The 12,269-nt window shown below is 34.9% G+C and overlaps 1 protein-coding gene across 8 annotated transcripts in view; it reads left to right on the top strand.

Moving 5' to 3' along the window:
- Positions 1-12,269, top strand: part of PPFIA1 (PPFI scaffold protein A1) — a 56,128-nt gene that overhangs the window by 37,775 nt on the left and 6,084 nt on the right. For 3 of the 8 annotated variants that reach the window (XM_090140745.1, XM_090140748.1, XM_031593310.2), the window contains 9 exons: positions 1,517-1,610; positions 6,281-6,362; positions 6,481-6,681; positions 7,499-7,561; positions 8,112-8,138; positions 9,870-10,045; positions 10,129-10,226; positions 11,187-11,362; positions 11,866-11,934. In XM_090140745.1, coding sequence (XP_089996871.1) covers positions 1,517-1,610; positions 6,281-6,362; positions 6,481-6,681; positions 7,499-7,561; positions 8,112-8,138; positions 9,870-10,045; positions 10,129-10,226; positions 11,187-11,362; positions 11,866-11,934 — 986 coding nt within the window. The remainder of the gene's footprint in view (positions 1-1,516; positions 1,611-6,280; positions 6,363-6,480; positions 6,682-7,498; positions 7,562-8,111; positions 8,139-9,869; positions 10,046-10,128; positions 10,227-11,186; positions 11,363-11,865; positions 11,935-12,269) is intronic. The other 5 variants (XM_090140750.1, XM_031593312.2, XM_090140751.1 and 2 more) reach the window with 3 other exon arrangements.

Raw genomic sequence — 12,269 nt, forward strand, 5'->3', positions numbered from 1 at the left:
TGAGTCAGGTATTGCTGTCTTTTAGCGTGCCTTTTTCTTTTAGGAAAGCATATTTATTCCTCTGATTCTTGTATAAAATGCATTGCTTTCTGCACATTTGAGTGTGACTGACCTTTGTTATTATGAAAGCTATATACAATGCTAGCAACACAACTAATATTGTGAAGTATATGAAATCCAAAAAAGTTTTTGTTTAACATGGTAAAGATTCTGGCCATTAGCATATATAAGTGATCCACCCGGACAAAATATTATATGGCAAGTCATCTCTTCAGTATTTGTTTCATAAAAGCTCCTTTTTGTAAAAGGGACTGTTTTGACATGGTTTATTACAATTATTTGATGTGATTTCACCAAAGAGGATATGAAGAGGAATTATCTGTTGGGGTGATACTGCGTATAAAGCTACAGCTGTAGGCACGTGTGATGAAAAACTGATTGCAGGCTTCAGCAGTGCCATCCAGTCAGTGGAAAATAGCTGTTGATGAAGTTGGGACAGACAATCTGCAGGGAGAGCAGTGAAAACCAGAGCAACGATGCAGTAGCTGTAGCCACCCCCAGATGGAGATTACAGATCTTTTATATTTCCCATGTTGGTCTTGACATAATTCTCCAATGAAGGAGATGCTTTGAAATACACTATTCTGTACCCTTAAGTGTTAACCCTTCCTTTGCATTTTGTAACTTTCTGCAGGTGTTCTACCAGCAATATAGTAAAACCAAATGAAGTTAAATGAAGCTGTGCAGCTAAAATTGATAGCTCCATTATACAAATCACTAGCTGTATTGTAGACTGCTAAAGGTCAATTAAATCTTTTTAATCAATGTGAAATACTTACCAGGGCTGGTAAACACGTCATTATTTACTTTACAAATATTCCAGTTGGTTTTGTACAGCCAGTTCTTGGAATTTCCAACAAAGCATTCATATCACTTCCTGGTTCAAATGCTTAGATGTCATCTGCGAGTGAGATGTCCTGTGACCAGTAAAGCTCTTTTCTGTAAATGTTTTGCCATTAAGACTTAAATACAGAAAAAATATTTAGAAGAGCATTTGCACGGTTTTCTTCTTCCTGCCCTCGCTCCACCATTCACCACAGTCGCTCCTATTTCTGTACCTGCTCTTCTAGTTACAGTGTTCCTTTATACATTTTTGGGGTTTGTTGTAGGTCTGAATATGTTGTGTCACCAAAGGATTGTTGACAACCAAAGGTAGTATAAGACTGTAAAGTATGATTATGATAAATACTCAAAGAAACTCTAAGCCCAAGCACTTCTGTAAGATAAATGTACAAAAGATTTTATCTGGTTTGTCTTTTATGGGCCTGACGGGGAAAAATTTTTTATCTGCCACTTAAGTGAAAAGAAATTTCCTGGTTAAAAGTAGCGTCAGTAATGTTACAAAGAATTAAATATTTTTGCATGGGGAAGCAGTAGTGATTTTTATCTATAACCATGTGACCCAAACTGAGAAAATGAGACTGTGTTTTTTTTTTTTCCTTTTCTTTCTTTGCAGTTGGCATGGCAGAGGCAGATAGTTCCTCTCAGGATGCATTAGGCCTTAGCAAACTTGGAGGTCAGGCAGAAAAAAACAGAAAAATGCAGAAAAAGTAAGTTATCAAATATTTTTAATTCGCTATTATGATATTGCCTTGTTCAGAAATGCTTTGTTTTCAGTTTTGTGCTTTCGGGTATTTTTCCCCAGTGTGGTGCTGTGACTCTTAAGCCTCTGTTAATTTCTTTTTTCCACGTTTTTCCAGATTATTAGTGGTAGTATAGTCTTGGTAAGTTTGGAAAGGATTAATACTTGTTGCTTAAAAGCAGACTCTTATCAAACTGTCCTACTGTCCCAAAGTATTTTGTTTAATTCCTGCTTTGAATTCAATTCATTTGGAAGACTTTCTAAAGTGCTTTGACAATTGCTTGTTGATAGAGTGCAGTATGAAAGCATGAAAAGTTCACTACAGGGCATTCTTGTATATATTGGCTTGTCTTTTGTAACAAGTGGCTCAGAACCAGTTTCCTTTTGTGTTGTAGTCGCTAATTGTTTTGGTTGTTTTTTTTTCCCCCCACTTCTATTTATGATTATCTTGATATTTTTCACTTCATATTACAGCAATTCAAATCTGTTTTCACCATATACTCCTGATTTCCTCTGTTTAATAAACTCTGACTCTACTTCCTTTAAGGCACCTTTTAGATATGTGGTTATTTTTTCCTAATGATGAGATTTTTTTCCAAAAGTATCCAAGCAAACCTTTGAAATTCACCATTGAGTACCCACTGCATGTTTGGTTATTCCTTGACTTAGAAGAGATGTAGCAAAGTGTAGGTGAGAAGAGATATTGTTGTTAGGAGTTTTGATTTGATGTTTATATGGTAATACAGGAAACACCTGAATTGTGTAAGTAAGGATCAGGCATTCTTTACTTTTTTTTTCCCAAAGCTTAGCCATATACTTTATAGTTCTGGTGCTTTTATTCTGTCAAGCTGCCATTACTTGCAGCTAAAAAAGCTGTCTGAGATCAGAAATGTTTTGACTTTTTGACTTGCCTTCTGAAGATTAAGTAATGTATGTTAGAATGACAATGTGATGAATTTCTCTTTACAAGAGAGATTTCTTGCATTGCTTAAGTCCTATTAGCAAATAAAAATCATGCCTGGTCACTTTACTAATGAAAACCAGCAGCATGCTGGTTTCAAAAGTCAGAATGGAATGTGGTTTTGTTTGCATAACAGTAGGCTCAGCTGTTTTTCTTCAAACTTCTACAGTGAAGGCAATCGCACATTGCTGTAGTGTGATATTTTGCTTTTTCTACAGAGCTTTAAAGTTGTACCACATCTTGCTTGAATAAATTGTTTTAATCTGGTCACGTACAAATAGTGATAGGCCTATTCTTGGAACAGTATAGATTTTTATCAATAGTAGTGACAAATTGTATTCTAGAGTAGAGCAGTCTATGCTGTCTTAATTTAATATTACAATAAGTAATGTTTCTTAGTAAATTTTTGAAGAGCAGAATATGTTAATAATCAATACAAAAGTATACCTAGTGGCTGCCATGTTGTTGGTTGCTTAATGTGAAAGCTTCTATATGCAAGAGTTGGAAATTAACTTGCTAGCTATACATGGAAACATACATATTCACAGTGTAGTACCTTCATTTGTGTTGATGAAGAATCTTATGACAAATGGTACATAGTGCTGAGAGGAGCATGTACACAAAAGGGATGAGAGCAGTATTCAGTGTCTTTTCTAACAAAACCTTGTAGTGACAGGATTAAATTGTATGCATTATTTGTCTATTTTTGTATACCTTTGTTTTCAGTTTAATCTTGGTTTTATATTTTTCTTTATTGTTTCATTTTCCTTTTGTTTACCATTTGTGGTAGTGCAAAATCAGGGTAAGTTTGATTTATTAGGATTATTGTGAAATTATGATAAATCTTGCTTGGATTTTTTAGTCTGAAAAGTGCTAACTTTTTTGAAAGAAGTCTAATTGTGAGAAGAGAGATTAGATGCAGAAGAAGTTGTTGTGAAAGTGTGTTGCTGAAATATATCCAGTGTTGTCTTCATGCTAGTTGTATGTCTTGTCTTAATTTGCATGGTGTGGTTTTTTCTTTTTCAATGGAAATATTAAGTCTTCGAAAGTTTGTAATTTGGGTTTTGAAAGTTGCTTGGGGAGTAGTTGATAGTCATGGTGATTCAATTTGAGGGTAGATGTATTTATTTAAAGTATGCTCTTTGCTTCCTAAATGTGAGTTGTTTCTAATGTTTTGTTTGTGCTGTTCATCTTTGTGAGCTGTACTGCTGATGCTGTTTGCCACCACTGTCTTAGTGCTTCCTGTACATCATTACAAGCTTAATGCTGTATTAACTAAAAAGGAAGTCTACTGTCAGTTTAAGGTATCTTTCCTTAAAAAAAAAAAAGTTATGCACAAAGTTTACATACCTATTTATGGTACATAAGAAAAATTACACTATTGATCTGCCTGAAGTTAGTGTATTTTCATTTCATTTTTCTACTGTTGCCTTTCAGTTTTTGCACCATAGAACTCTGTCATTTCTACCATTATTGCTCTCTTCAGCACCTTTACATTTTTCCTTAGTGTTTTCCTTAGTGTTTTCTCTATTCTCAGCTTCTTCCAAATCTGTTACCTTTGATTCGGACCAAGAAACTTGGAATACAGCAGTGCCATATGGCTACAAGTTCAAGATTTATGTTCCCATCCATTGACAGTGCTGTTGCATGGAACTGCTTCATTTCCTTGTGGGTCAGACTATGCTTGCCTGCTGGGAGCCATTATAAATACAGTTACTTCAGATGGTCTTCAAAGGGCCAGTTTGTTCACTACTACACCTAGCACCTGCATTTTTGACGTTGTTTCTCTTCCTGTATGACCACTATTTCTCTATGGCTGATGTTAGACTCATTTTTGAATATACCTAACAACTAGCTTTCCTCAATTTGTCTCCCATTTTAAGTAATGCTCAACCAATTTTAGATGCCCATCCCTTGGTTTTGTTACTTAAATTCCAGTAGTTAGCTGCCCCTTTGAGATCTCTTATGTTTCAAGGCAGTGACTATATATCTACCATCTGTTAACACTGAAAATGTTACTGCAGTAGACAAAGGTAATATGAGGATGGATTTTGTACCCATTTAAAAAAAAAAAAAGGTCTAATTGATGATGTGCAACTAAATTGATATGTCAGTTGTACTATTTATATAGCTTGATCATTCATCACTGGAGCACAGTGAGTTTCTGGTGAAGCTGGAAGATAATTTTTGGAAAAGTGAAGTTCCCTGCTGTAGGCAAAATGTTGATGCATCTCTTATAAATGCCAACAGCAGCTATTTCTTAATTCTTCCCAAGAGATGTCTTGAAATTTCAATTTAATAATTTCCCATCTAAGTGAGTTTATCTCTTACTGTATATGAACAAACTCTGCAGCTAACATTCTGCTTCATGGAAGTGTTACTTTTTGGATCCATTGAATAATTCAAGTAAACTTCCCATAAACATTGTTTTGCTTATTTTTCCACATTTAACTCCATCACATTTCTTTCCAGTAACACAGCTGTTTTCTACATACCGTAATATGACTGCATTGTAACCTCACCTTAATCTTTCAGTGCTTTCCCTATACTGCTCACCTCTAAATCAATTACTGTTTCATAGTTATCCTAAAGCATGCAGGAAGGCTACTGAAACGACAAGAAATTACTGCAGCAATTCTCTGAACTGCATGCCCCAGAAAGCTTTCTGAGCCAGTAGGAGGAGGGGAGACAGCACTCACATGGCTGCCTGAGGTCATCTTTGGGATTCTCTGAGCATATCTGTGCTCCTTTGTCACTAGTGCACCTCCCTCACTGCATGAGCGTGTTACTGTACTGTACCCAAAAGGACAACAAAACCACCAGTTTCAGAATTTAACTGCTTTGGAAAAACATTGTATTCCTTTCTGGCAAATACAGCATTAAGCATTTTAATATCTTCTCACCAAGCAATGTTTTATAGAATCTTTGTTATTTAAAAATTAAAAGCAGAAAAATACCAAGTAAAGCAAAGCAATTCAATGTGTTTAAGGCTGATGATTTGTGGGATCAGCTTAGTGTATGTTCTGTGGTAGGAGGAAATCATGATCTTCTGTTTTTATTTTAGAAACATGTATATTTTTGAAGTGTACAAATCAGTATTAGCTTTTAAAATCTTCTCTTTTTTGTGAATTTAAGTGATTTTATATGATGATTTAAGTGAAATCTAACTACTGAGCTGCTAATTGCTGAACACTGTTTCAGCACTATTGGATTTTAAAATATATACAATAGAATGGCTGCTTGTGACCAGCTATGTGATGGTTCCTCCTCCTCTTTATTTCATTCCCGAGTAGCGTGTTTAGCTGGGATGAATTACTGAGAGGTTCTAGAAAACTGCAGCAATCAAGAATCTAACTGTCAGAGATAAGTCAGACGTCTCCACCTTGTGGTGGCAGCTTTGGACTGAGCGTCAGCAGTGATTTGAGAGAGGTTTTTCTGTAGTTTTCTTAAAGGCAAGACCCAGCATCTCTGTTACACAGAGATTTCGTATCCAGCTCAGCTTATTTCTCTATGTAGTCCTTGTCTATTTCTTGAGACTGCCTTAGTGGCTATATCATTGTATCTATTAGGCTGGGAAGTGAAGAAAAATGACTTTGCAAAAAGATAGTAATTTGATTTGTTAAAGTTACACTGTTTATACTAGCTTTTGTTATTAATAACTGTTTTTATTATCATAGACATGAGTTGCTTGAGGAAGCCAGAAGACAAGGTTTACCTTTTGCACAATGGGATGGACCTACAGTAGTCGTATGGTTGGAGGTAAGCAGTCCTTCCAAAACAGGTTAATAAGGAATATACTTATTTTTAAGGAATTTAAGGTTTTTGGGACCAGGAGTGCTTTCCAGATTTGGTTACTACTTTTTTTTTTGTATTTCAGCTGTGGGTAGGGATGCCAGCCTGGTATGTGGCTGCATGCCGAGCAAATGTGAAAAGTGGTGCTATTATGTCAGCTTTGTCTGATACGGAAATACAGCGTGAAATTGGAATTAGTAATCCCCTGCACAGACTGAAGCTGAGACTGGCCATTCAGGAGATCATGTCACTAACAAGTCCATCTGCCCCTCCCACCTCAAGAACGGTAAGGAAAGTGATCCAACACTAGATGTCTTTCAGAACCATTAGAATTTCTAAATCTTCTTTCTTAATTATGTAACTGAAAGGATTTGAGCTTCAAGTAAGAATTTCTGGAAACATCAAGTTGTAGGAAGAACAATATTTCCTCCTTTTCTGGAAATTAAGAAAGAATGGTGCTTTTAAGATTAATTTGTATCAGTGTAATTATACAATTAAAAATACTTAGAATACTTGTTATTTGTCTCTGCTTTTAGCCTCAGAACAAAACATAATACAGATGACGTTCACGTGCACGTAATTTGTAACAGTTAATAGTAAACAAGAGGCTTTTAAAATCCATGTATACAGAGCCTTTCATTCAGAATGGTAATTCAGACTATGTGAAATTAGGGGGCCAATTGTCTCTTACATGCTGCGTTAAATTTAAACACTGAAAGTTGGTTTGAATTCCATCTCTCAAGTCTGTGTACTCTACAATCTGATGTTATTTTTGGGGTTTTCTGGGGTTATGTACAGGACTACAAATACATGTTTTGGATTAGAGCACAGTCAAATGTTTGTCCACTAATTACATCAATGAAAGTTATTTATTGCATTCAGTTGTGTAATATCTTCGAAGAAAAGTGATCTCTGTTAATGGCCTTTTATTCTATGCTGTCATGTTAGATAGTTTGACCTATACTTAAAACTTTTAGAAACCATTGCTTTTGCCCATGCCTGCTCCTTATATGTACCGATTGCTTATATGTTCTGCAACCTTTCCTCTTTGTTACTGCTTTCCTTTCATTGGATGTGATTGGTTCACTGTGGGGTCATGTTAGACCACGGGAAATGTCTGGGTAACACATGAAGAAATGGAAAATCTTACAGCCACACAACAAACGGTTAGTTTATGGTGTTGCCACTTCTGTTCGTTAGAGTGCTTTTCCCACTTCTTGAACTACTGAACCAAGGGCCCTTGGTCTTCTTTCTATCTTTTTAAAAAATTAATGCATTACAATTCTGCATTGTGGCTTCTTCTAATCATTAACCTTGCAATTTGATTATTGATGTGTTTTTTTTCCAGATGGGAAAAAAATCGACATTGATAAGACTCTTTAAAAAAAAAAAAAAGATAATCAAAAACCACACAAACAACAAACTTTCTATAATCTGTAAAAAAAAAAAAAAAAAAAAAAAAAGCTCTGATTTGATTTAACTAAGAGATCAATTGATTTGTGCAGAAATTTCTCTTCCAGAAAAGTTAATCAGTAGATGGTTTTCCAAATTCTTATGGGACAATTGTGTATTTCTCACAATGCATGATGCATGCACTATGTAGATTTTCATTGTGTGCAGTAGACTTAGAGTTTGCAGTGCATCTTTAACTTTTGTCTCATTACTAAACTTAAATACTAATATATGTGTTCTTTTGCTTTTCTAACCACGTAACAGGAAGATGAGGAGGGAAGCTGGGCTCAGGTTGGAAACTTTATGTAATATTATAGACTACATGTAATTTGTATTGTCATAATTAGCACAAAAGAATCTGATTGCCATTTCATGTAGTGATTCTTGGTGTAGAATGGGGACTGGGAAAGAGGGAAACATGTTTATGTAGTACAGAATTACAAGATACACTTGTTTAGGCTATTTAAAAGTGTTAATTTTTTATACAGCTCACAAGATTTGGTGGTTCATCATGGCAAAATTTGTAAAATATTTTTTATTACATAATGTATCACAAAAAATTATGTGGCATTTTTTAATAGGAATGGTAGGGGAAGAATATTCCAAAAGCTTTGTTATCATTAGCTTTCAAAAACATTTGTCCTCAAGCTTTTGAATATCCAAAATGAAGTTACTCTTATTGAGCATTGTAGTATTCTGCGTATTTAACAAACTAGATCAAATTAAAATTTAATGATGTAAAGCCTTGTGTTTTTTGATTGGGAAATGGCTCTTTGGGGCTCCAGTTCAGAATCTGTTGCGTACAGAAAGTTCTTGCTCAACCTGGCCAACATCACAGGTATACTGCATACTAAGCCTAGACAACTAAGAAGATTTCTGTGCACTAATTATGTAATCCTCCTTGATTAATTGTTTTCCCTTCAAGCTTGACAAATCCTAATTGTATTTTCAGGCATTGAGAAAGTTCAGTTTTTTTTATAAGGGATATAAACAAAACTCAGGATTTGCCCGTGACTTACATCTTTGGATGGTACAATCTCTTCTTGCTTGGCCCCCTTCTAGTATAAAACTGTTCAAGTCCCATTAACTATTTCTCAGGTGCTTATTTGCAGATTGTCTGTGTTAGCAACCATGGCTTGCGTCCCTATTACAAAAGTAATGTGCTTTTTCAATTTTGTTACCCAGTGATGGCTTGAAGAAATACATTTGTGTCACCTTACTTCTTTCTAGAAGATACTTTCTCTAGAGAAGAAATAAAACTTCTGCAGTAAAAATAAGTTATTTGCCTTCTCTTTTGAAAAAAGAGAGCTGCTGTTTTTTGTTGCTTGAAGAATGTTTAGAACCTAGTTTCAAATCAACTTATTTTCTGAAGTGTTCTACAAAAAAATGGTGATTTGCAGGTCTATGTGAAGCTGGAGTCTAAATGGAGTCTAGCCTTATAATGAGGGCTAGCAATTAGAATTACTGGTTCTTAAATAGAACTTTTTAACTTCTGCTTATATAATTGGGACCTGCTTCTGAAAACTGTTAGGCATATTAAAAAACAGCCAAACAATTACAGTTATTTTTCAACCATCGTGTGTTTTTGTTCTCATTTTTTTAAAAATTTCTTTTTCTGCTAAATTTTCAAGAGAGGCAATATTTTCAGCACCTTCACTTTTCAAGGAACACTGTATTTTCAGCTTAACAAAATGAAGTCCTGGGATTCTTGCTGCTACAGTTACACCTTAGTAGTTTTTAACTGTTATTGGTTGTTGCATAATTTTTTTTCATACTCTTTAAGATGAAATATATTAGGGCAGTTTTACTCACTGATCTGACTGTCTGGGCTTGCTTTTCTTCATGAAGATAGCTTCTTCAAAAACCTACGTGTGCTGTTTAATGTTTTTGACATGTTTATTCTTAAGGAATTTTTAGCGCTATAAGCATTGTTTTATCATTTTCTTTAAAATATGTTGTCTAGAAAAGCTTTTCTCTTTATTTCTCATTTTAATAAGCTTATGTCTTTCTTCTTGAAAACAGACGTTAGCATATGGTGATATGAACCACGAGTGGATTGGCAATGAATGGCTCCCTAGTCTGGGGCTCCCTCAGTATCGCAGCTATTTCATGGAATGTCTTGTTGATGCTCGAATGCTGGATCACTTAACTAAAAAAGATCTACGTGGACAACTTAAAATGGTGGATAGTTTTCACAGGTAAATGGGTTAAGTTGGAGACTAAACATTTATAGCAAGTATTTTGTTTATCTCTAATTCATTTTTTTTTCTTTCTAAAACAGAAACAGTTTTCAGTGTGGAATTATGTGCCTAAGAAGACTGAACTATGATCGAAAAGAACTTGAAAGAAAAAGAGAAGAAAGCCAATCTGAAATTAAAGGTTGGTGACCAATAGTTGAATTAAAGGTTAATGACTGAAGTTTTGTCCTCAGTCTGAATACATCCTGTTTGCACAGTTCTGCCTCAAAAATGTTTTGGTTTGATTGGTAGAAACACTCATATGTAATGTGAAAACAAATAACAACACAAAACACACAAACCACCAAAAACCTGTTAATAAGAACATAATTGTGTTGATATTAGTGCAGTATAAGTGCTAATTTATGGAGTTTTTCTTCAAAAAAGGTGGCAGTATATTGACAGTATGTTGATCTTCGAACTGTTACAGTGTGAATGTCCTTCAGCAAAATTGAAATACATTTCCTTTCCACTTAGAATTGCAGAAAACTATAGTAGTGTGTATACAAAAGTGTATGCTACTACATCAAATGCTGTCAGAACTTAAAGGTAAATAAGATTATAAAACACAATGATAAAGCTTTTCTGTTCAGTTTCTATAGGAAGTACATTAAACTGCTGTTGGACATCTGAGTACAAAAAAAAATATTTAGTCTGTTGCGGGTAAGGTTAAGCCACTTGAAAATGGTAGTTTAAAATACAAAATCCATATTGATTCCTACCTGCATGAACACTATTGCCCAGCTGTACTTTTCTCATAAATAATGTGACTAATCTCCTCTGTAGGCAGAAAGAGGAGATTGTGCAAGATCCAGTGGTGATGGATGTAGCAAAAACTGCTGACTGGAAACAATCCATTGCAGTTCAAACAAGAAGTGTTGTTGTCAATTCAGACCATCTCATGCACTCAAAAAAAGCAGGGGCAGATTAATTTGCACCCTAAATATTAAATAACAGAATTCCTTTAGGGCTACTGCTTAGCATCAATCACAATGAGTTCTGCATACATGAATATCCCTACACCAACATGCAGAACAAGAAAGGACTGTATTTTTTTGTTCAGAGAAGTTGTACTATATAAATCAAATTCTTTTGTCCATAGATGTCCTTGTGTGGAGCAATGACAGAATGATCCGTTGGGTATCGTCCATTGGTCTCAAAGAATATGCGAATAACCTTGTAGAGAGTGGAGTTCATGGTGCACTTGTGGCCTTAGATGAAACATTTGATTACAATGCATTAGCTCTTTTATTACAAATACCGACACAGAACACACAGGTAAGCAAGATTTACATTATGGTTGATGGGGGTACTTTTTTCCCCTCTAGAAAGGATAAAAATGGAAACTACTATTTTTTTTAGGTAAGTGCATGTCTTTCTGTTCCTGGCTATTGGAAATGGAAAGGTGTTCCTAATCATTTTTCCTGTAAAGAGAAAAAACAGAGCTATGCTTTAATTATTTTCTTAGTTGCAGTGCTAGTTAAATCTGCTTGAACGAAGAATGCTGTTTGTAACTTTTGCTCATATTCCATTTTAGCATTAGTGTAAAATGTATCATTTCTTGTTGTTTGCTAGATCTTATCTGAAGTAAGTAGGTTTGAGCATCATGAACTTTCATGTTACAACTTTCATCTTACAACTTAAAGTCAAACTGCTGTTATTTTTCAAGGGTTAAGAATGTTTAATACTCTGATTAGAAGATCCTAAACAATTTGCTTTAAAAGAAATACAGGCTCCTGAAACTATACAATCATTTTTTTATTTCATACTCTAAATTTTAGGCTCGGGCTGTTCTGGAGAGGGAATTTAATAACCTTCTCGTTATGGGCACTGACAGAAGACTTGATGAAGTAAGTTTCTTGAGCTTTTGAACTGTTCTATGTCTGTAGGAACTATATCAGAACTGCAAAGTCAAAGAATGTAGCTTGACCCTTGTCAATCCATTGACAGAATTGTGACAAAAAAGGACTTGGAAATTTGTTGTGAATTTCTGGATATGGCAGTTTTTGTGTAAGATAACTTTGAATGGGAAAGCATGAGGTGATTTGCAGGTTTATCTGTAGCTTGCATAGTTAAGTTTACTAGCAGCACACTTGTGGTTGAATCACTCTTTTCCATCTAAAATGTGGGAAAAACAGCTATCGGTGTTGCAGGTGGATCAAGGATAACTGAGAAAGTCTGTATA

Source organism: Phasianus colchicus, chromosome 5 (assembly GCF_987193195.1).
Source record: "Phasianus colchicus chromosome 5, bPhaCol1.hap1.1, whole genome shotgun sequence".
Lineage (NCBI taxonomy): Eukaryota > Metazoa > Chordata > Aves > Galliformes > Phasianidae > Phasianus > Phasianus colchicus.